This window comes from Mauremys reevesii, linkage group 3, assembly GCF_016161935.1.
Source record: "Mauremys reevesii isolate NIE-2019 linkage group 3, ASM1616193v1, whole genome shotgun sequence".
NCBI lineage: Eukaryota > Metazoa > Chordata > Testudines > Geoemydidae > Mauremys > Mauremys reevesii.
The window spans coordinates 76,583,191-76,608,695 of NC_052625.1; the positions used below are offsets into that span (position 1 = coordinate 76,583,191).

The following is a 25,505-nucleotide window of genomic DNA, read 5'->3' on the forward strand; positions in this document are numbered from 1 at the left end:
CTTCCAGTTACCAGGCCAGGGCCGCCCAGAGAGGGGGGCAATTTGCCCCAGGCCCCGCAGGGGCCCCCACGAGAGTTTTTCGGGGGCCCTGGAGTGGGGTCCTTCACTCACTCCAGGGGCCCCGGAAAACTCTCGCGGGGCCCGGGCCCCCAGAGCTTCTTCCGCTCCAGGTCTTTGGCGGTACTTCGGCGGCAGGGGGTCCTTCCGCTCTGGGACCCACCGCCGAAGAGCTGGGTCTTCGGCAGTAATTCGGCGGCAGTGCCCCCCCCCCCGCGGGTCTTCAGGGCACTTCGGCAGCGGGTCCCAGAGCGGAAGGACTCCCTGCTGCCGAATTACCACCGAAGCGGGGGCCCCCCGCCGCCGAAGACCCCAGGCCCGCTGAAGCCTCTGGGCAGCCCTGTACCAGGCTAATCCTGATTTAAACAGGATTGACAGAGTACTGGATTTGACTTTCTATGTACACTAGTTATACTCACTAGCTAACTGGGATGGGGCCTTTCTTAAATGATAGCAAGGGGTATCAATCCCTTGCATTCACTTTCCTATCTTAAATGCCACATCTCTGTGCATGTCCTGTCCCATGTATTTTTAAAAACCAGCAACTTGATGTTATCTATGCTGATATTACAGCAGAGGTATGTACAATGCATGTCCATGAGCCTGTAGGGGTTGTTACTTTCCAGGACGTAACTTTAAGACCTCAGCCCTTCAGTAGTATCAGTATGAGCACTCTTTTGCCCACACAGATTTGACCTCACTATCAGGGCCTAAAGAGCTGCAATATAATGGCAACATAATTATAAGCTCCCCACCAGAAGCTAAGGTATAGGGTCATTTCATTTTATTCATGCTCACACTCTATTTTATTATTCTAAGAGCATAGGCTGCAGTAGGTCGGCTCGTACATCTGTGTGAGACTCACAATTTCTACTATACAAACCAAACTAATTTATTTAGTTACACTTTTTAAAAGCACATCTCCAGTGCTCTAGGCACTTGTTCAAACATTACAGTAAATAACTTATCCTTTTGGAGAGTTGCTTCAAAGTGTCCTACTGGATAGTCATCTGTCAGGGAGAGATTTCAACTCACAGCAGCCATGTAGGTGCTATGAAAATTTGCTTAAAACACTTGTTTAAACATTTGTTGAAACACATTTCACTGAAGTTGTAGAGACTACTGAGAGAGTGTTAACCATCCCCTGCACAGATAATGGAATGGAGACACAATGGGGACAATCCACTGTCCTACAAATATTTGAGGGACTCCAGAAAGACAAAGCAGAGATTTGGGGTGGCCACTCTTGCCTTTGCCTTAAACAGGGGCGGCTCTATGCTTTTGGCCGCCCCAAGCAGTCATGCGCGGGAGGCGCCCCGGAGCCGCGGGAGCAGCGGACCTCCTGCGGGCATGACTGCAGAGGGACCGCTGGTCCCGCGTGGCTCGGCTGGACCTCCCACGGCTGCGGACGGTTCGCGGGTCCGGCAGCTCCGCTTGAGCTGCCGCAGTCATGCCTGCGGGAGGTCCAGCCGAGCCGCGGGACGAGCGCCCCCTCTGCAGTCATGTCTGCGGCAGGTCCAGTCGTCCCGGGGCTCCGGTGGACGCCCCCTAGATTTTGCCGCCCTAGGCACCAGCTTGTTTTGCTGGTGCCTAGAGCCGCCCCTGGCCTTAAAACATATTCCCTTATATTTCCTTCGTGTTTCAAACACATAGAGCCTAATACACATGGGACCTACATAACTGTACATAGATCAGGCAAATAGATAGTTATGCCACACAAGTTTCCTAGAACAACAAATCTGAAATGAGAGGCAGAAAAAAGAGATTTTTCACTATGTATCCCAAACAACTATTGCGAGGGAAGTCCTGGAAAAGTCAACTGGAAAATGGCTTAAAACTTTAAATCTGACAACTTCATATAAAAGAATGAAATATTCTCTGTTCAGTCCTTAATATCACTTTATTACCATCCAATATTCTGTATATACAGTTTCTGATTAGGAGTACTTGAATTTTATCCATCGTTTCCCAATTAAAGCAGCATTTCCAGGTCAGTGTTCTCCAACCTTCTAATTCTGTTGACGAACCTCCCCTCCCAACATCCCAAGAACCCTATTGCTTCACTCTCAAAATATTTAGTTCTGCAGACAGACTTGGTGAGCTCCATAGAGTAGAGTTTGAAAATCCCTTTTTTAGGTAAGAAACCTGATGAATAGCTTGTCAATGTGTGTGAATAAGCAGGACTCTCTCCTGCCCTTCAATATGGGAGGGGGTGCCTCACTGCATAATTTAGACTATAAGCAGTGCCTGTACGATTGGTGATATGGACAACATAGCTGAGGGCAGAATTCACCTTGCATCTAATAGCTACTCACATCACACTCATTCACACAGATGAAGAGCTTGCTAAAGACTCACATTTCGATTGCATTAATTTGCTAAAATAAAGCATAGTAGTCCATTTCTACAAATCACTCAGCAATTAAATTGGAGCCAGACAGATCTAGTTTAAATTGAAATTTTTGTGATGAAAACTGCAGTCTGCCAGCTGATTAGTTACTAGTTACTAACAGCAAAATCATGGAATGCTGTTTTTGTGGTTTACATTGCTGTGGTCCAAATCACATCTAGCCAACTTGAACAGTGCTGTGTTTTGTCAATGAAAAACAAAAAAAACCACAACAGTGACTAATTTATCAGGATCTTTAATCCTAATGTGCATTGTAGGTGAAATTAACCCAAGCTCAAAGGGCCATATGTAAAGAATAAACCATGCTTAAACTCTGCATTAAGGTACAAAATTTCAGCCCAGCCCCCCAACCTGTTTAATTTAGCTCAGAGCTGGATATATCCATGGCTGGGGAGGAAAAGAAGGCTACCCAGTAAATACATTGCCATTCTATGGCTATTAATACAGCTCAGAATGTAGTAGCCCCTGGAGTTCCAACACACCCTCTGCACAGGGAGGCATAATGGAAGGATCCATGTAGCAGCAGATCCTCTGGCCCTCTCTCTCTGCTTCACCCCTAACATGGTGGCACACAGGGTGACAGTGCAGAGCAAGCTCCCAAATCCTATCCTATCCCAACTTGTGTAGCAGAACAGCATCAGCTGAGTTGCTAGGAGGGTGTCTGCAACCAGAGGATGACCTGTATTTGCCCTGAAGTAAGTGCTTGTGTGGGCCTTTTGTACTGTTTAGACTTTCAACCTTGAAGTATAGGAGTGCTGCTATAACAGAACTAAATTGACAGTAAAACTTGGTTATTTTCTTCAATATATGTCTGAAATATAACGTCGGATATCATGATTATCCTCCAGCCCAGCTTCCTCATCAATATAAGACTAAACTTTGCAGTGAAAGAACATTTCTCCTTTCAATCCTTGAGAAAAGTTTCCCCTAGTCAGTTTGAATTCAGGCATGGGATGAACCTAACTGTGCATTCCTTTAGCAAAAAAGGGAGAAGGAAATGAAGCTTGATACCTGTTTGCCATTGTGGGTTACTGATGACAGAATAGTTCGTAGTGTCTTGAATCCCATTGCAATGTCAAGGAGATGAGCAGCAAAGAAAAAGTTGTTGTAATGGCCAAGGATTGACATAGTCATGTACCAGGCTAGGTAAAGGAAAGACTATTAGAGAGAGAGAGAGAGAGAGAGAGAGAGAGAGAGAGAGAGAGAGAGAATTGTATTAGGAAAACAGGAAATGAAATCTACAGCCTTTGAATAATAACCAGTCTTACCTTAGTCACAAAGTAAAAGAGAGAATTATATTAGAGCTCAAACTCGCCTTTCTGTTGGGTATTCAGGTATGGTGGTTTACTACAGCAATGCTTGCTAGAGCTGGTTAGGAGTTTGCCGACGAAATGTTTTTTGTCGAAAATGCCAATTTGTCAAAACTCAAACCTATTCACAGGAAAGAGTAAAGTTTTGACAAATTTTTCAACTTGAAATTTTTTTGAAGTGAATTTCAAAATTCTCCTAACATTTAGTTTCAACAGTCTCCAATAAAAAAAATCGTTCTTCTGATTCCAAATTACTTTTCATTCAAAAAAGCAAACTATATTTATCAATACAAAAAGATTTGATTGACCCGAACCATTTATTTATTTATGGGTTTTCAGTTTGCAAAAATTTTGAGATTTTTGCTTTTCATCCCAATTTGGGACAGGACATTTTTTCAGTAACCTGAGAATTGTTATGGGACAGGAAAATCACTTCCCACATAGCTTTAATGTTTGGATCTCTGCTATTAAAGAAGGACTAACCTTAGAACAGGCTTGAAAACACGTGGATATTTATAAAATAAGTATCGGTTTGTCAGGGTTTTATTGTTATTCTGAATGCTGTTGCTGCAGATATTTATGAGGGAATAAGAGCTTATAACTCCACAACCCAACCATGTATGAGATCATAGCATTTTGCTCTGAAATGGTCAGGATTATAATTTCACTTTAGCATTCAGCAAGAGAAATAGATGGAATATGAGAGAAGAAATATCTTTCATAGTTGGCAAAAGAGATAAGAAAAAGTATGCGAAACATACAAGAAAATGGACGCATAGGCAGGCTTACCTCCAATCCAGCACTGGTCATGCCACTGCTTTGATTCACCTTCAATTTCACATCAAACAAACCACCACATCTCTTTTCTTCACAGTACTGCTCCCCTTCTAGAGTGTGGTTTATTACCATAAAATAACACTCCAAACCTTCCAGCCCTCTTCTCTGGGCTCATTTAGTTCTTTCAATTTATGATGGACTTCAGCATCCATATAACCCTCCTTCTTGACTCAAAAGTCTTTCCAGTCCTTAATCAGAGCTTCCTCTTGCTTATAGTTCTCCCTTCAGGCTCACAGTCCCATGCACCCCTCTTACATCAGTGGTCTCTTGTTCCCTGCAGGTTCCTAAGCCTGGGATCGAAGGAGAACTGTCGCCTTCCCTTTCCCAGTAAGCTCCCACCCCAATCCCAGACCCAACAGGTCTGCTTCTCAGTCACCAGTTCCCCAACCTTTGCATTAAATTCCCTTCATCTGGGGAGGTGACTAGGCCTGGGATGGGGGAGGCTGATCCCTAACCCTCAAAGGTCAAGCTCACACTGTGACAGGATATAATTTGGAGGTCTGGTATACTGAAAGGTTGGATATTATTTTAACATGGAAATGAAGAGGAACAGAGTTAATAAATCATATTCTGTGCCAAATCCTACTTCCAGATATACTAGTGTAAATCCAGAGTAACTCCACTGAAATCAACTATTGCTATCTGTATTTGTTCTAGTAATTCTCAGTGGCTACACATATAAAATGGAAATAGATCTAAGCCTGGCATGAGAAATTGTGATTAAAGTGGATACCCACACTAAAATAATTCAGATGCATTCTTTTCTTATTTTCACAAAATATCACACACAAATTGTTGCAAGTTTCTGTACACAACTGAGGTACACAAAAACAAATCAGAGAAAGACCCAACTGAACTCTACTGAAGTCAAGGAAGTTTCTGCAGATTTTTACCTGTGTAATTGAGAAGGGAGTTTGACTTCCTGTCCAAATTCATAGGTCAGGATTAAAAAGCAATATTACATTCTGTATCAGATTATTAAATTGTTATCAGTAGCATACTAAAGTAATCAGACCTCATACATTTCAACCAATTCCTCATGCTTAGAGCTCTGTTTTATTTTATTATACATGTAGTAAAATGAACTTACATTATCAGTGAAAACAACTCCTAATTTCCACATCTGATACTTTACGTCAATGGAATTTAGCCTGCAAAAAAAGTAGATGCATATAAAAGCTCAGTGAGAAATCACACAGCATCTGTTCTACTATAAGTGCATTATCCTGTAGGTATAATAAGCTATAATTGTCCTGTTTCTCCTAAAGTTGGAAGGAATAGTAGAATTCATATAGAGAACATGCTGTTATTGTGGAATGTTCCTATCTGAAACAGAAGCAGGAAAATGTTTAGATAAACAAATCTCATGTGTCTTTGTCCTACTGAAACCAGGGATGAGGGCTATTGAAAGAAAGGGTTATAAAGATAGTAGAAATGAAGCTGGGAAATTGCTGAGGGATGGAGATGAGAGGGTTTAATCATGGAGGAGAGCAAATTTAGTATGTTTAACAACAGCAGCAGCAACAAAATAAATGTCAACTCTCTATGGATTAGACTGTGCCATTCTGGCATAGCCCTGCACTGGGGGCCGTGTGGAACTCCATGCCTGCCAGAGAAGCATAACAGAAACTATCTCAGAGAGGCACAATGCCTCTTGGAGTTCCCCAGTACACAGGGGCATCACACAAACTGTTATGCACCACTTTAAGGGCTACAGCATGTAGCTTCTCTATCAGGCCAGTCAGTTCCACTGGCCAGCTCAGATTCCCATTACTCTCCACTCTCTGGTCTCTTAAGGCAACCAAAGCTATAAGGGAAGGAATTAGGCAACAGTTCCTTCATTGATTTGAATGCCAGGGTTGTCATTTACAATTAGCATTCTATTACCAGTAAAAATTATTGTATACACACTGCAGTATTTACTCATTTGCTGTATTGCTACCAGTTCCTGGCCGTCTTCATGAGAATGGCCATATTGGGTCCATCTAGCCCAGTATCCTGCCAGGTGCTTTAGAGGGAATGAACAGCAGAGGTAATCATCAAGTGATCCATCCCCCTCTCATGCTGTCCTTCTCCTACCATTCAACCCCTTCAGTGGCCCAGCATCACTTTCCCATGACCACTATGCTTTCTCTCCTTCTTCCCCCTCAGATTGATTCTTACTTCTTACTCCAACAATCTCTTCCTCTCAACCCTGATGCTTCTTTACCACAAAAGACCCCAAAACTTAAAGCTACATTATTCATAATACAAATAAACCATTTTTTGTAAATAGGAGAGACAAGGAACTAACAAGAGTCATCACCATGGCTGCTTGCTTGGACATTAAGCCCTGTTACATGTTGAGACACTTTTTGATTCTTTATCTTTATGGAGTGGAAACTATTTGAGCTGTCTGTGAAGTGTTTAGCACAAATAGACCCTATTCCGATTGGGGACTTTGTGAACAATTATAATGTAGATAATTATATTAAAATATTATCCACCTTCCCTATGCAATTGTGAGTGAATTAAATGCTCCTTCAAATAAAGAGCAAATAACAATGATTAGTGATAATTATAGTGTAGACAGGTGTAGTGGCCTTGTCATCTCAAATTGTGTAGTGGTTCTCTGATGGGTGCTTATGAGAGTTTACCTAAGGCCACAAACATAATGTAATCTACTCAAGGCTTAAACCCAGGTCTCCCAAGGTTAGAGTAGGTTTTGTAGATTCTCAATTTCATGGACAGAACAATTCACCAAAAATAAAAAAATATCTCTGCTTTGTTTAAATGTTTACCATTCAGAGAAGATTTTGCCATCAAATCAGTTGAACTTCCATTAGAAGTAGTAGTAATTATTATTTATATAGCACCATAAGTCTACAAGGAGATTTACAGGTCAATAAAAGGCAGAAGACCAAGTTCTATCTTACGTGCACTGGTATAAATCAGTAACAAGGATATGAAACCTGTGTTAAGTGTGAGCAGAATTAGGACAATAGTCTCTGTCCAAAGGAACTTACAACATATTTTAATTGTGAATGCGTTGATTTTACTTATAAAAATGCCAATTTACTTAACACAGAGGAACTGTAAAGTTGGTTGTTGTTTGGATTAGTGGAAAATTTGTCCTTTGCACTCATTCTCACACTATTATTATAATACATATTTTTCATTATATAAATTTCACTCTACCACAGAAATGATTTAGATGATACAGTAAATCATATACTGTATTAACACTCATTTAGTATCTTGCCACACGCAAACACACATTGATTTCCATAGGACTGCTCACTGTGAGAAGTGGCACCATTGGGTTTTTAATAAACAATCTCTGCTGACAGAAATAGAAATAGTTTTACACAGAGAGAAGTTTAGCCTAGTAGGCCACACATGGGGACTAAGAGTATTTGAGTCCTAACCACCATTTTACTACTGATTTGGTGTGTGGTCTTAAGCAAGTTCATTGACCTATCTGTGATTCAGTTTCCCCACCTGTATACTATATATCCAGTGCACAGTACTCGAAATCATGTGAAAATCAATGTTTTTAAGCAAAATACAACTGTTATTAATGTTTTTAAAGACTATATTATTACTTATCTTCATACCCATAGCAATTTGTTTTCCATATCATCTCGTTACCCTATTTATTTCAAATTTGCACATTACTTGATAGAGTTGAGAAAATTAATAGAATGTTATATAAAAGTTACACAGGGCATGCTATTGCAGATGCAAATCAAAAGGACAAACTTGTATGGTTATTAATTCCCCTTGGAATATTATTGGCTAAGTTCACATTGTGTTCAATAGCCTTCTTGGCTAGAAAATTTTGTATGATGTAACTTTTTCTCCCCAGGACAAGCAAATTACGGTGTCTTTGTATCAGATCACCTCCAAACTGCTTAATGAGATCTCAAGTGTCTGTCATACTTGAATGCACATTTGTTGTCTGAAACATTCAAAAAGAATAAGCAATTGTTGCACTCCTATGGGTTCGAGAGCATCCCTGAACAGTACTTCTGACACTGGCCTAGAAGCAGACAGCTTTAGATGACTACCTGGAGGGAAAAATAGATTTCTCTGTGGACTAGTTATTTTGGGTCTTGAGTCCTTCAATTCAGATGACTGCCTGAGAGTAATCTATGCCTTTGTACACTGAGGCAACAATGGAAGAGTATTAGGCTAGATTCTGCTGCCATTTACCCTGGTGAAATCCTGAGCAACTCCATTAAATCTGCACCACTGTTTTGAACATATCCTTCAAAACTGCAAGACTTGACCCCTGCAGAGGAGAAGAGCTGGGCCCTATCTTGACTGATCAAAATAACATATTGCAGTTTGTCTGCTGGGATGTGATCTTTTTTTCCTTTCATAGTTGAAATATAAAATCTAAGAGCCAATATTATGGTTCAAAGCTGTTCAACTGATATACAACCTGGTCTCTTCTATTTCCAGACCATGAACTGCACGGTGACTTTCTGACCCTAAACTGGATGAAAATATGGGAACAGTAGACCCAAAAAGGTACCACCACCATCTGAGGACAATGTATTTATGAATAACTTTCTTCACTGAGTGAAGATGATACAACAATATACCATGTAGGTATACTTGTAGGAGCTGCATTCTTAGCTTCACAAAAGGGGTGACAATAATACAGGAAGGCCATCAGAACCAGGGGCGGCTCTAGGTATTTTGCCATCCCAAGCATGGCAGGCAGGCTGCCTTCGGCGGCTTGCCTGCGGGTGGTCCCTGGTCACACGGATTCAGCAGCACGCCTGCGGGAGGTCCGCCGAAGCCGTGGGACCAGCGGACCCTCCACAGGCATGCCACCGAAGGCAACCTGCCTGCCGCCCTTGCGGCGACCGGCAGAGAGCCCCCCGTGGCTTGCCGCCCCAGGCACGCGCTTGGCGTGCTGGTGTCTGGAGCCACCCCTGATCAGAACACATACTGTTATTTAAGATCTGACTATTCCTACTAGTTGACCTATTGCCTTGACAATGACTTTTCTTAAGCTCTCAAGTTATCTTGCTGAAGGAAAGCAGAATTCACTTTAGAGTCTCTAATTTCTCCCAGAAAAGTTAACACTTATGTTGTTTATCCTGATATCTAATTTCCTGAACAGAGACCAAGTATGTGAAGGACATGGATTATTCTTTGAGGCAAACAAGCTCTGATGATACAGATGTCAAAATAAAGGCATACCAGGAACTCGCTATGATAAAGATAAACTGTTTTCAATTCCAGACACTTTGGGTTGGATTTTAACCTTACAATTCAGCTCAATTAAGGGGCAGCATGTAGTTAAGCAGGAGCAGGGCACAAACCAGACAGATTCATATTTCTAATCATTCCCTGCTTTTCTCTTGCTTGGCGCAGGAGGTGACATGGGGTGGAGTAAGCTGTGCTATTCCCCTTTCCACTCCATTCCACTCTGCATCAGTTCAGCTGTACATAGCCCCACCTACTCCCTGTAAAACTCTGAAGGAGTGGAAGTAGCAGCCTAGTGGCAAGGTGGGTAGCCTGAACAAGGGAGTAAGCAGCTCCTTACATTCCCCCTTACTTTTCTGCATCGGCATGCACCCACAGAGGGCATGCACCTCACTCCTGAGGCTCTGCAGATAAGGAACACTTAACTAAAAGAGGCTGTTGCCCAGTTAGAACATAGGATACCTACTGTGTGAATCCTAACGGTTGGGAGCACTGAACCAGTAATAAAAGGGGGGAGGGATTATGCAGACCCTAGAAACACTATTCAGAACTGGATGCTTCTGATAACTTAGCGAGTACACCTCTCAAAATGCTCCTCATGTTAGTCCCAAAGTTACCTACATTTCAGAGAAATTTGGTGTCCTCTCACTTTTCACATTGACATTTTTTTTTACATTAGAAGTAAAGAATCAAGAAATAGCACTTACAAAAGCATTATTTACACTACATGAATGAATCCTACAGCATTTTAGTTTACTGAGTGAATAATTTGGTTTCCCTCAATTTGGATTTTTTTTTTAAACAAATTGCAACCTACATTTAGGCCTTGGCAGGTCAAGAGGCATTCTCTTTAATCTTGGAGGATCTAGTATTTTAAGATGACCCAGTTTTGGAGGATAAGGAAAGTAATGGCAGTAAAAACTTCCACTGCTTCAAGTCTTGTGTCCCTCTACTCTTCCTGCCTTGGATGTATCATTGGATTAACAGATACTAGACACTTTTCATGAGGAGAAGAGAACCCAGTCACTTTCTTGAGGTGCATGGGAGAAAAAGTGGAGACCAAGTAAGATCTTTCTGTCTGCTACCAACTTGGAAAGTCATTAGAGTTTTTTGGGCTCTGGATTAGGGTGGTTACTCTTTTTGGTTTGTATTAGGGGTGACCTATTTGTGCTTAATGGTTGTATGTATATTTGGGAACATACTTGGTTGCTCACAGTCTTTTCATTCATTAAAACACCTTACATTTTATAAAACAGATTAAGAGCTAATTCTTCTCCACAACTTTGCTTTTCTAAGAATCATTGTCACCACATTATCTAATAATTTCCTTAGTTAGAGAGTGAAATGGCATTATGAAATGATGGAAAAAATAGTTCTAAAATCCTCTCAAATGCAGAAAAGTAGAAACTAAGACTGGTTGTGATGGTAATTTTTAAAATATTCAAAATGCTTAGATTGGTGGCTAGTATGCAAATACCACCTGAACAATTAACTGCTTCAAAATAGTTGCAGGATTTCTAAGACACAATGTATAACTGAACAAATGCACAAATCTACAACTCCATTAAGAAAAAAGTTAAGTCTGGCGCTTTCACCTTAGTTTCAAGTGAACATTTGCCTAAACACTATGGAACACAAAAACACTATGGCATCAAAAGAGCCAAGTCTGAAATTGCGGGGATGTCACAGGTCATAGTACTGATGAACTGGCAGAATAGTGCCCTAGCAGTTGTACAGAACCTGCCTGCACCATGTTTGGCAAATGCCTGTGCTATTAGTCCACCACCTTCGAAAGCACCAATATAGTCACAGTTTCTTTAAAGATACACTTCATTCAGCTACTACAAGCAAAAGATTTTTCTTTTCCAAATGCTACATTTGTTTTCCTCCTCAGGAAGTCTACTGATGCTGTAATGTTAACTGGAATTAGAACTCTGAACTTTTCTGCCTGAATCATCTTAACATGCATATATAAAAACTGTTCAAAACACCTACAGGGAAGCACCAATTGCAGATTTATAAAAACAAGTTAGATCAGGGGCGCCGGATCCTTCATAAAAGTGGAGGGCCCATGAGGCCCCGCTGCTTCTGTGGCCCCACCTATACCCCCATGGCCCTACCCGCCAATCAGGCCAGAAGCCAGGTAAGGTAAGAGCCACCCAGGGGGCCTGGGCCATTGTGGGGAGCCCCAGGCCCTCCACACGACGTGGGCAGGGAGCCCAAGAGCAGCCCCCGGCCCATGTTCCTCCCCCTTGCCCCCTAGGATGCACCACTCAGGGCAGGTGGAGGGTCCGGGACTCCCCACAGTGGCCCAGGCCCCCTGGGCTGCTCTTACCTTGGCCTGGCTGCTGCTCTGAGGCCCCACCCTCTGGCCAGGCCAGAAGCTGGAGCTGGCTGGGGTAACGGCTACCGGGGCCACTGTGGGGAGCCCCAGACCCTTCACCTGCCTTGGCTGGGGGGCCCGAGAGCAGCTCCCAGGCCATTTCTCCACCACCCGGGGCACTTGCCTTCCAGCCTGCTTGGGGGGCAAGGCCTCAGGTGAAAGAGGAGGGGCAGGGGGCCAGGGCTTATTCCACCTCCACCCCCATGTTCCACTGGGTTAGACAAACACCTGCTAGGGATGGTCTAGATAATATTAGTCCTGCCTCACTGGAAAGGGGCTGGACTAGATTGCTTATCGAGGTCCCTTCCAATCTTATATTTCTCTGATTCTATAAGTCGCAACAAGATACAGCAAGATACAGGCCCAAATCCACATTGATAGCCTTCGCTCTGCTAGGGCCACAAACAGTCTAAGTGTTTCCTAAAAGGTTTTGTTCTCTGAAGGGAGAACAGCAATCCTCAATATACAGCCAGAGAATGGAATCTCTGGTCCTTATTGATAATATGAGGTTCCGGAAAAAAATGCAGGTAAGTGTACAGTCTGATTTATGTGGAAGCCTGAAGCCTCGCCCCCCAGGGCCCTGCCCTCACTCCGCCTCCCCCCTCGCCCCCCCCGGACCCAACTCTCGCTCTGCCCCTACCCCTCGAGCCCCCCGAGCTGCCAAACACCTGATCGGGAGTGCTGCTAAACAGTTGTAGCTGGCGGATGCTCAGCACCCGCTATTTTTTTCCCTAGGTGCTCCAGCCCCACAGCACCCATGGAATCAGCGCCTATAAAGCATAGCCACAATATTCAAAGCTAAATAACAAAATTCAAATGCTTGATTTTAATTTATACACAAAACCAGAAGGAAGTACTTACACAGCAGATAAGGAGCTATCTTTCTTTGGTTTCTTTTTTTCGCGGGCATCGCTAAAATCCAGAGCTGCCTTGTCCATTCCTAGTAACTCACTGATTCTGTCCCGGCCATAGAACTCCCCGTATTTATCCATAACCTAAAGATTAGAGGAATGTTTAACACAATCAGTTGGGTGGGAGCATGGTAATGTTTTCATTGTTCTGATTATTCTTTAACATCTTATTAAATAAGACATTATTGTTTCCATCTTAAAATAAGTTACTGTAAAAATGCTTAATATACCTGGTTAATAAACCTCGTTAACAGGACTAACAGTTGAAAGTGAATTTCAGCTAACACCCAAAAATAATATTATATCTATTCTTACATATATTCTGCCCCTTTCACAAAATATCTGCAAACATTAAAATAGCTGGACATGAACAATTACGGGATGTAACCAGTCCCCTATCAGTTCCAAATATTTCATTACTCACTCTTATCCCACAAGATTTACTTATTTTTAACCTTTGCAAAAATATACCCAAAGGAAAAAATTCAGATTACAGGCACATAACTGAATAAGAAATAGTCTTGCATAGTCTCCTAATAATTTGTGGTTTAGACCTCGGTGGATATTTTTTGTACATTTTGAGGCCTTTTTTGTGGGGGGTGGGGGAAGGTATGTGCATAAAAACAGTTCTGCATTATTGTGACTCAGGGAGTACCCTGGGGAGCGGAAAAAGCATGTAAAACAAAGAACCCTTCCTTAAAACACCACATTTTGCCTCTAAGACACTCACGTCTGTTCAGAATATATCTCTGCCCCAGCATACTAAACCAGGCATTCTACAGTCTGATTGAAAACATAATCCTTTCTTTTTCCCCTCAGCTTTCCATGGGCTACTTTTTAATACATTTTCATTTATGAGCCCCTGATTAGCCTTCCTAGACAACTTAAGTGCAGACTTCCGCTATCTATCTCCCAACAACCCCTTCAAATATACAAATGGCATCTTCCTCAGCAAGGCTAACAAAACATAATTTTTTAGCCAAGGTAATAATTATTACAAGCCAAAAAGTGAGAAATATTTTAAAAGTCAATTTCTGATAAATTTTCAATAAAAAACATTACTTCTCTGAAATCAGTGGAGTCACACTGGCATGAAGCCTGTGTGACAGGCAGGAAACTGACCCAATGACTTTAAAAGTCCTATTTTGATCTTTATCAAACTCCTTAGAAAGATTTTTTTACTGTGATGATATTGTGATCTATAAAATTGTCAGGAAGGTCAGGTTTTTTTGGTGGAAACTGGAGAAGTGGCTGACAGTAATATTTATAAGAAACTAGCATCAATGTTCATATTTAAGCAGCTTTCACAACTCCTTAATGTTATCTATTTGTTGATGGATAATCTTCTATAAATAGGTAGATATTTACGTACACAAAAAAACATATGGTTGCGTGTATGTAATATACACAGATACAAAATTTCACATGCATCTTACATTTCTGATGTTTATTTAAAAAGGCAAATAGACACACAAACTTATAGACTAAGGTAATAGGGGACCATCATGATATTTAAATTATGTGGAACAAATTTTCAAAATTAATTGCCCAACTTGAATGCAAAAAATGTGTAACTATATGCACAAAGTGGGTGAGGAATTTAAAATAGCGTAGAATGGTAAACACTGGAATCTACAGTACATAAGCATATATATATATATATATATATATATATATATATATATATATATATATATATATATATATATATATATATATATATATATATATATGAGAAATGTACCATCTTCTATTACTCCAAAAATCAGCACAAAATTCGAATAAACTTAAAAAACTGAAAAAAATAATAAAGCCTATTGAAAAACAATATATAGCATTACCTTTCTTTTAACAAACTTATCCCAATAGTTGTTAGGAAATGATCTGAAAAATATAAATGAGAAAAGATACTTTGGAGGATTATCAGTGGACCGAGTAGTATATATAAAAAAACAAGAACGAGAAAATGCACATACATTGGTCTGGTCTTGCAATCCATAGACAGACAATTCCTGTTGAAGGCAGTGAAGTTCTCCTATGTATGGGCTCCAGAAACATTGATGTAGAATTCCTATATCTGCAGGGTTAACTAAATGAAATACAGAGCGTACCTAGCTGGAAATTAAAATGTTGCCATACAAATGATGGTGGTATTCACCCTGTCTAATGTGCAGAGTTTATAAGGCTTGATCTTTCCCCATCAACATCCACATTAAGCTATTAGAGAACACTGTGATATGCTATGGGCTCACTTATCATTATTATTCGTATCTATTATTTGTAATACCATAGCATCCCAGTCACTGTACAAACACTAAACAAAAAAACAGCTTTGCAGATGTTTATGGGGACAGGAGAAGTTTCTCCTAAGCCTGAGGAGCAGCATGGGAGAAAGGACAAAGGTGCTTGTTTCAAAATTTAACAAGTGGGAATTAGAGGAATTATTAGAGTGGGAACTGACATTTCAGTATTGAATGACATAACAGGAATGTAAGGGATCAATGGTAAAGAGTCTTAAAAGTAAGAACCAGCAGCTTCTCTTTGATGTGATAGAGAAGGGGGAGAGCCAGTACAGGGATTCAAAAAGAAGGATGACATGGCCAATGCAATAGCACAAGAGAATGATCCTTGCCAAATCATTCTGAATGGATATAAGCAGGCAAAGATTACATTTGTCAATTCCAGAGAAAAGGCTGTTGCAATTACTGAGATGTGAGATGAGAGCTTGGACAAGAGTTTCAGTTCTGTAAATGGATAAGAAAAGTCATATCTTACATATGTTATGCAGAAAGAATCAACAAGATGTAGACATCCTGGATGTGAGGACCTACAGAGAGGTCCAAATCAAAGATTATGCCCAGGTTATGGGCAGGGGTGACAGGCAAGCTGGGGATGATGTCCATGGCTAGACATCCACTAAGATATCTTGAAAGAAACCGGTGCAGAGAGAGCAGTGGAGGAGGGGAGGGTCTGAGGAGACTAAGGTAGCAAAAAGGTGGTTGGGATTGTGGACATGTAGTTCAATTAAGTTGGAGAAGTAGAGTTGTTTAGCTAGGAAGATGGCAGAAATGAGAGGAGGGAATTAATTTGTAGTGGAGGAAGTAAGTATGGTCACAAGATTTCTGGTAGTGATGCTCTGTGGGAACAGGAGCGAAGGACATTCTTCATATGTAAATGAAACAGCTATACTAAATGCATCTGCCTCATCTGGAACAGAAATTTGTCACCACAAATATCATGGATCACTTCTAATTCAGGATACAAGTCAGAAGAGGAATTCACTTTGTAAATCTAGCAGAAATCATAACTGTCCCCTCAATCTAGGGCCCCAGCACATCATCTTGTCAATCAGTGGACAATCTTTGATTAATATTCAATTCAGTTCTATATATGTATACATGCATTTAGAAGGTCAATCACTGTAGTATCTAGGTGACAAATACAAGAATTTAAGCTTCAGCATTAAGCTTCAGCATTGTGTAGGACTGCATGTGCACCTAACCTGCTGATGGTGTTGTATGCCATGTGATGTCTTTTCTTTTGGGTGGAAATCTACTGGGAGTGGAGAGTACTTTGGTTCATGATAAGAGTTAGGTTAAATGATGGGACTGCACTGCTCTGTAGGAAGTTCCACAGTTAGACTTTTTCTCTGAAAATGACTTGTCTCTAGATCATAGTAGCCGTGCTTTGGATATCAGTGTACAATATTTGTTGAATGGGAGAGGGAGAGGTGATCCATTAGGCAGTTGATCTCTCCCCCACAAGAGACTTTAAAGATGAGAACTAAGAAAAGCAACTACAAGAAAATAAAACAATATATATCAAATGGGAAAAAGGGTAAATTGACAGCAATGAATATAAATTAGAAGCTAGCAATTGTAGAAAATTGATAAGGGAAGGAAAAAGACACAAAGAGAAATCAATGACCATCAGATGCTGGGAATGGGTGATAGGGTATGGATCACTTGATGATTACCTGTTCTGTTAATTCCCTCTGGGGCACCTGGCATTGGCCACTGTTGCAAGACAGGATACTGGGGTAGATGGCCCTTTGGTCTGATGTTCTTATGTTCAGAGCAAGAAAAATAAGAAGTTTAAGTACATTAAGAACAAAAACGAGCCTAACAATGATATTGATCCGTTGCTCTATGGAAATGGTTGAATTGTCAATAATATTTTAAAAGTGTTGAATAAATATTTCAGATTTGTGTTTGGGAAAAAGCCAGATTGTGTATTCAGACCATAAGAAGATGATTACATACTTTCCAGTCCATTGGTAACATAGGAGGATATTAAACAGCAGCTACTACTGTTAGACATTTTTAAGTCAGTACAACCAGATAGCTTGCATCCAATAGCTTTAGAAGAACTGGCGGAAGAGCTCTCTGGACTGCTAATGGTTATTTTCAATGAGTCTTCGTACACTGAGGAAGTTCCAAAGGACTGTAGGAAAGCTAATGTTGTGCCAATATTTAAAAAGGGTAAGCAGGTAATTATAGGCCTGGCAATCTGACATCAATTCCAGGCAAGATAATGGAATGGCTGATATGGGACTCAATAAAGAATTAAAGGAGGGTTATAGAATCAATGCCAGTCCAACATGGGACTGGTTCTTGACCCTGGGCTATTTAACATTTTTATCAGGGACCTGAAAGAAAACATAAAATTATAACTGAGAAAGTCTGAAAATGACACAAGGATTGGGGGAGTCATAAATAATGAAGAAGACAAGTCACTAACACAGAGAATCTGGATTGTCAAGTAAGCTGAGTGCAAATAAACAATATGTGGTTCAATATGGTCAAAGGTAAAGTCATACCTCTAGGAACAAAGCCTGCAAGCTATACTTACAGGATGGGGGACTCTATCCTGGGAAGCAGCGACTGTGAAAAAGACTTCAGTCTTATGGTGGATAATCAGCTTAACCTGAGCTCCTAGAGTGAGGATGTGGCCAAAAGGGCTAATATAATTCTTGGGTGTATAAACAGGGGGTATCAATTAGGAATAGAAAGATAATATTATGTATGCATTTGGCACTGGTGTAACTGTGACAGGAACACGGTCCAATTTTGGTGTTCACAGTTCAAGAAGGAAGCGAAAAAATTAGTGGGGTTCAGTGAAAAGCCATATAAATTATTAAAAGGTCTGGAAAACATTGCCTTATAGTGAAAGACCATAAGAAATCAATCTATTTAGTTTATCAATGAGATGGTTCTGAGGTGACTCCATCACAGTCTATGGGTATGTCTACTTTGTGATTAAAAAAAAAGAAAAGAAAGGAAATGGACAGCACTGAGTTTCAGAGCCCAGGTCAGCTGTCTCGGGCTCACAGGGTCAGGCTGTAAGGCTATACAACTGCAGTGTAGACATTCGGGCTCAGGCTGGAGCCCAGGCGCTGAAACTCCACAAGGGGGGAAAGGGTCTCAGAGCCCAAGCTCCAGCCCAAGCTCAAATGTCTACATTGCAATTTTATAGCCCCGGAGTCTGAGCCCTGTGAGCTTAAGTCAGCTGACCCAGGCCAGACACAGCCATGCCATAGATCTTTCATTGCACTGTAGACATATCCTATAAGCACCTACATGGAGAACAGAATTTGATAATAGAGGACTCTTCAATCTAGCAGACAAACATATAAAAGATCTTATAGCTGGATGCCGAAGCTAGGCAAATTCAGACTCAAAAGCACAGATTTTTAACAACAAGGTTCATTAACCTTTGGGATGAACCATGAGGGTTGTGGTGGATCCTCCACCACTGCAAATTTTAAGTCAAGATTAAACAGAAATAAATTCAGCGAATTCCTTGGCCTGAGTTATGCAAGAGGTCAAACTAGATGATCACAATGATCACTTCTGGCCTCACAATTTATTAATAAGAACTTGAACTGGCCCTGATACTCAATGGGGAAACCAGCATATTAGGAAGAGCACTAGCATGACATGTTCTCAGTTACTCTTACGCCTAGGAGACAGACAGCTGTATTTTGGACTAATTGCCATGTCAATGCAGCTTCCAACAGCTCTAGGAAACAGGTACTGCAGCACTGTAACCTTGAATTAGCAAAGGGGGTGATCTCTGTGATCAGGTTAACCAGGAGTGGGCTGGTATAAAAACAAGTTCCCAGGCTCTTTGTCAATCTGGATACCGTGGTGTAAAATTAGGTTAAGTGGGCCTTAACCTCTGAGCATCTCCACCACAGTACTTGGACTAGTGTTCTCAACTGAAGGTGCTGCCACAGCTATGAGCCTCTGCTAGATCTTTGAAATAATTTAATCTACTCACTACCATTGTCTTCCTCATCCACTTGGATGACTAGTTGCAGACATGGACAGAAACACTTTTCTATCTCTCACAAGCAAGAAGACGGTCAGTTATTGATCTATGTCTGTGTTACTTCCCTGCTGGATTACTGTAATGAGTTCTACACAGCAGAATCACAGGACTGGAAGGGACCTTGAGAGGTGATCTAGTCCAGTCCCCTGCACTCAAGGCAGGGCTAAGTATTATTTTCAAATGCCTGTCCTCTGAGTGAGATAGACACACAGGAATACATTACTGTACTTCAAGTCACTGTGTGCTGCTGCACATGGGTCCCATTGCATTTTAAGTATTTGGCTCTCATTTTCAAAGCCCTTAAAGAAACTAGGGGCCCAACCACCTCAAGAACTGCCCTTTCTTTGCTAAGACCTTCTCCTAAATAGAGGTAGCAATAAACTAACAGGTAAGCTCTCTCTTTCTCTCTGAAAAAAATTAACATAAAAAACCCACGAAGGAACAGAGAAGAGAGTCCTACTTGGATGACAAAGGGAATTTTAATTCTTCCATTGATGGCTACATTTCATGATGATTGGCACATGACAAATAGATACACCACTGTATCTAACCTTCTGTTTATCACCATTCACCTTTTTATTTTCATATTCCTCAATTCCTTTTTCCTGTTATCGTCTCTTTCCCCCACATCATCCTCTTTCTGAACCCTTTTAAAATGTATTTTTCCCTTTGCTCACCTCTTCTCTTCACTCTTCCCTGCTTTTATATATTTTACCCTTTTCTTGCATCTTCCTACCACTTCCTTTCTTTTATTTTCTTTCATTCTTGACCTGCAGACTACTTAACACTGTTTGTAACCTAACAAGAGCCAGAAACTACTCTCCAGTTCTGGAGAGAGGCAGGCCACACCAGAGGAAGCTCTGTAGCTTTTTAATAACATCTGAACAATTTTATTATTAGATATCTGAGTTTTCCAGATACTGTATATGTCTTCAAGTGTTATTCTTATTCACTTGAACAATGCAAATAAAGTTGCTATTATAACCATTTAATTATCTTTTTAAAAAACATAACGAGAAAATCAAGTATTCTGAGAAAATAATATCTGTTTCTATTTCTCACTCTTTCTACTCTGCACCACAGTACATTGCAGTCTGAAGGCAGGCTTTAGCTAACTTCATTGTGCGTGTCAAATTTAAGGGTTTTTCCCCAACCTGAAAAAGCTTTATTTTGTGTGCATGTTTTTGCCCAATATTTTTCTACAGTTTTATGTCATGGTACAGTGTTAGCACAACTGTGATAAACTGGGAAATAACTTTTATGTTTCATGAATATGGTACATACCTCTGTGTCTGTGTTTATGATGAGTTACTTGTTATAGAATTAGCTAAAAAGAGGTTGTTAAAGCAACCAGGTGGGAAAGATAAAACCATGATAGAGCACTCAGAATAGCTAGTTTTATAGCTGTGAAGAGGTGACTCCTCAGCCCCTGATGAAATAGCTGTTTTGCCAAGGTTAAGAAGAGAGAGGTCCAAAAAAACCCACTAGCCACAGAGGCCTAGACAAGGGTGGGAGGTTAATGCGTGGCCTTGGAAGTGTGAGGAGAGCTGACAGGCTGGCAAGGGAACACAAGGAAACAGAGAAAGCCTGCTGTGAGCAGGACAGTCGGTTTTCTCCCGGCAAGAGTGGGAGATTAGCTGGGATGAAGACAGTTTACAAAAATCTGGCAAGGAAAGACTGATGTGTAATAGCCATGCCATTTATTGTTTCTACACCTTCCTCTGCACGCTTTGTGCCTTTGGGGGAATGAATAAACAATACTTTGTGTGGAAGGCATTGTTTCTGAGTTGCTTTGTTCAATATGACTAATCACAGGTCCCTGGAGCAAAAGGGCTTACAGGTGTCAAATTGAGTTGGGTGTCAATACAATTAGGATTGATGTCCAGAGACCCAGTCCCAGAGTGGATGGACCATGTGGTTCTGCCCAGAATGAGGTGGAGGAACCTGGGCCTGTCACCTGAGGGGCACACTCAAGGCAGTCTAAAAGGTTCCAACGTCCAGTTCACCCAGTATCTGTGGCAATCGCATTTGTAGTAAATATAATACTTACCAACGTCAACTTTATTGTGCCTTGTTTTTTTTGCAGGACAAAAGGCATTTCAGATTCAGGCCCTCAGAACATGGACTAATAATTATGATATACAATAATTCCTACAGATGCTTACAGTCTATTGGATTATTTTGCTGGAAGCCTAATCCCCATCGCCATCGTCCACTTCTGAGAAACTTGAGAGCTAGCTATATACAATGTGTGTATTCCAGAAAATTCTGCACACAGCTATAAAAGCTAAAGTAAAAACACCCACTGTGTGTTGATGACGAGTCTGTCCCACTGCCCTTTAATATCATCTTCTGAAGGCTGTTCTGTAATGTACAGCCCATCAAATTCCAATTTCCTTGCAACTTCCTTTTCACGCTTAAAAATAACCAGTGGAACCTGCAGTAGAAAAAAAACATATTAAAAATTAGTTCAAAATCAGTGACAGTTCTGGGAGCTGCTATCTTTTAAGAACAGCTAGCTGCTTATAAAAATTGAGTGCACAGATTGAATGAAGCTAAACCAGCAATCAGAAGGAAAAAATTGCATACTACACATAACCTACAGTAGTCTTTCAAGCAGTCAAGTATTTGACTAATGCCAGGAACCTGGGTATTGTGACAAAGTTCCTCCTCTACCTTGGTGGGTCCTGCGCTTATTGGCAGATTTGCTTGCCTCACAGATTCACCCTGTGGGTCGGGAAACAGCCCGGAGACCTTCCCCTCTGGTAGAAGTCACAGTCCAGGTCAATTCCTCCTGTGTTTGATCAGGAGTTGGGAGGTTTGGGGGGAACCCGGGCCTGCCCTCTACTCTGGGTTCCAGCCCAGGGCTCTGTGGGCTGCAGCTGTCTAGAGTGCCTCCTGGTAGAGTTGTGCAACAGCTACAACTCTCTGGGCTACTTCCCCATGGTCTCCTCCCCACACCTTCTTTATCCTCACCACCAGACCTTCCTCCTGATGTCTGCTAACACTTGTACTTCTCAGTCCTCCAGCAGTATGCCTGCTCACTCTCAGCTTCTTGCACACCTCTTGCTCCCAGTTCCTCACATGCACTTCCTCTCCCCTGGCTCCCCCTTGGCCTGACTGGAGTGAGCCCTTTTATAGCATCAGAAGGGCCTTAATTAGAGTCAGGTGCTTAACAGCCTCACCTGACTCTTAGCAGGTTAATTGGAATCAGGTGTTCTCATTAGCCTGGAGCAGTAGTTCAAATCATTGCCTGTTAGGTTCACTCCCTCTGGGGCACCTGACATTGGCCACTGTCGGTAGACAGATACCGGGCTAGATGGACCTTTGGTCTGACCCGGTACGGCCATTCTTATGGTCACTCAGGGAACAGAAAACTGCTTATCCAGTGGCCAGTATATCTCCCTTCTACTACTCTGCTGTTCCCAATTGGCCTGGGTCTACCACAGTATGTATTGATGAATGAGGCCCAGATCCTTCAGTGCCATACAATGACTTTGCACTGCACTGTTTCAATACTGTGGCCATTAACCCAAGAAGGCTCAGACAAATGCAAGGGGGATCCTACAGTGGCACAGAGCCAATATAAGGGTTTGTAGACCACACACCTTCCCTGCTGTCAGGATAGCAGGGTGAAAAGGGGCATGGCTAAAAAGTGAGCAACACATTGGGCATGCTCCTATGTCAGGCTCATCTGAGGTTGCATTAAGGCACCTGGGGCTGCTAAAGACTGGCATGAATTAAAGTAGTCCTGAGGCTGCTCTTAAGACACAGCAGGGGAAACAGCTGCACTGGGATGAGAATAATGCAAAAGACATTTTTAAACTACTTTTGCATATCACCTCCTTGAGTTGTGCTCAGTGCACTTTGCCTGCCCCTGAGGATCTGGGCTGCAAGGCTCTGGAGGCTTTCCCTAGGACAGAACTCTTTGTAATGAGCTGGGTGACTGACATTCAAGAGAAGTGCCTCCCATTGGGGCTGGATGCGGCTGGCAGATCTTTAAGGTCCATTTGAATGGACTTTCCTTAGAAAACTGCTACTGACAGAAAAGTACATTCTGGTTGCACTAAAGCGTTAATTACATACAGAGGGCTGTTTTATTGGACTTTTATTTTGAAAAGTGATTCTGTTAGGCTCCCAGCATTATTTCTGACTTTCCCCAAATTCACCTTTTATCTATCCATTCCACATCAGTGACTCTGCACCTAAACCACAGCCTACAGCTGGACAGAATTATATTGGAACAATAACAATTAAAACAATATTACTTGATAAGAGGGTGGATATTACACTTGATATAATAACTGTAGTTCAAATATTATTTGAAGACAGCTTCATAAAAAGTGTTTAGTGGATTTTACTCATTCCCATTTTAACAGCAATTTACAGACACAAATCTTGCACACAAATAAAAAGCAATGCAGTTTAAATGGATTTTTTTTAAAGTAATGTGTGTCTACAGTGGGCACAGGCCGAGACTAGAACTGCCCCTTTTAAGGACAACGTCTTCCATTCAGGGCATCAGGAACTGTGGGAAATCATTATGTCAAACAGTTACTTCAATAGTTTTTTAATTCATGTCTACCAAGAGGATAAATATAAAAAGTTATTTTTTTGAGAGACATTCCATAAAACTTGCACAGAAAAAAGAAAGCCATATCTCAAAAGACAGGACCTGGAGATGGTACTGCATATGCCACCTGATACCCAATCATGGAAAATGTGTTTCACTATTTATTGGTGTTGTGCAAGTATTTAAAGTGCATAAGGAAACCAGCCACTTGGTAACCATTTGCCTTCACTTGGAAAGCAGATCCTGTCTCTCTGGAAAAGAAAAGGTAACCGATTAAAGATAGGATGAAAAAATAACTAGAAACCAAATAATTTCCTACTGCATAAAAACCTGTGCAAAGAGAAATGCTATTCATGTGCCTCCTTTGACCAATCTGCTGATATGTTGCATTCCACTTCTGATAAAACAAGACTGACAGAGGTATAAAAGGGACGATAGGAAGGCCTTGTCAGAATATCACCCACGGGAGATCAGTCAGAAACTCTAGTCCAACTACCACACACCCTTGGCAATATACACGTCTTGTGCAGCACAGCCAGCTGACGAGCAATGCTGCCATTGTAATCTATCCTCCTCTGATCACATGCATCTCCCTCTACTTGTATTTGAAAGCCACAGGTGCCACCTCAGCCAGAACAGGGCTGCATTAATGTACATGGCAAATGGCCATGTGTTGAGTCTATGAGAACATGCCATATGGAGGGATTCCACCTCCCTCACATGACAGGCCTCACTTTCTGAATTCTTGGAAGGTTCATCACATGAATGAATAGGGGGAGCCAGGAACATAGTAGCTCTTCATGGGGATCCCCACCCTGTTTGTGCAAACTTTCTGTGATTTTGCTCCACTGCACATCACTCAATGGAAAGGAGCAAAGGGGTCTAGAAAAACAAACAGTGTTAAATTCCTCGATCTCTTACTTTCAAACAGTAATATCCAATGATGCAGAAAAAGGAGATGACTGTGTGTAGGATGGCCAAAATCCGCAGTGTGGGTTCCATATAACCACTGCTTTCTTCAAGGACATAGTGCACAGCGATGATCCGATGGGAGCCGCTTTCCAGGCTGTTTAACTTGGAGTCTTCCTCAGCATTTACCACAAGAACTTCCTTCTCTTCTATCACAGCAGAGGTGGAGACCTGTTCAAATCACTCACAGTCAGTGGTAAAACTTTTAATTTGACAGGAGTTTTGCATTTCTACAGGCTATTTACTATAAATCACAAGAGACAAACAAAGGGTGATGTAAATGGGGGGAAGGAAACCTTTTTTTGTGAAGAAATCTCCACTAGAAATACCTCGCAGAGATCCCTCTACTTTATTCCACTGGGATGACTGGTTTTGCCATTCCCTCACTATAGAAAAGCTACCATGAACGTGGCAGATCACTGAGGATTCATGGGAGGCCATGGCCATAGAGTCATAGACTTTAAGGTCAGAAGGGACCATTATAATCGTCTAGTCTGACCTCCTGCACAATGCAGGCCAC

At 41.5% G+C, this 25,505-nt stretch overlaps 1 protein-coding gene across 1 annotated transcript in view; it reads right to left on the reverse strand.

Moving 5' to 3' along the window:
• Window positions 1-25,505, reverse strand: part of RYR2 (ryanodine receptor 2) — a 697,632-nt gene that overhangs the window by 26,440 nt on the left and 645,687 nt on the right. The window contains exons 93-98 of the mRNA XM_039529228.1: window positions 24,938-25,156; window positions 21,750-21,880; window positions 14,952-14,994; window positions 13,061-13,194; window positions 5,705-5,765; window positions 3,479-3,625 (exon numbers count right to left, since the gene is read on the reverse strand). Of these exons, the coding sequence (XP_039385162.1) occupies window positions 3,479-3,625; window positions 5,705-5,765; window positions 13,061-13,194; window positions 14,952-14,994; window positions 21,750-21,880; window positions 24,938-25,156 (735 nt within the window). The remainder of the gene's footprint in view (window positions 1-3,478; window positions 3,626-5,704; window positions 5,766-13,060; window positions 13,195-14,951; window positions 14,995-21,749; window positions 21,881-24,937; window positions 25,157-25,505) is intronic.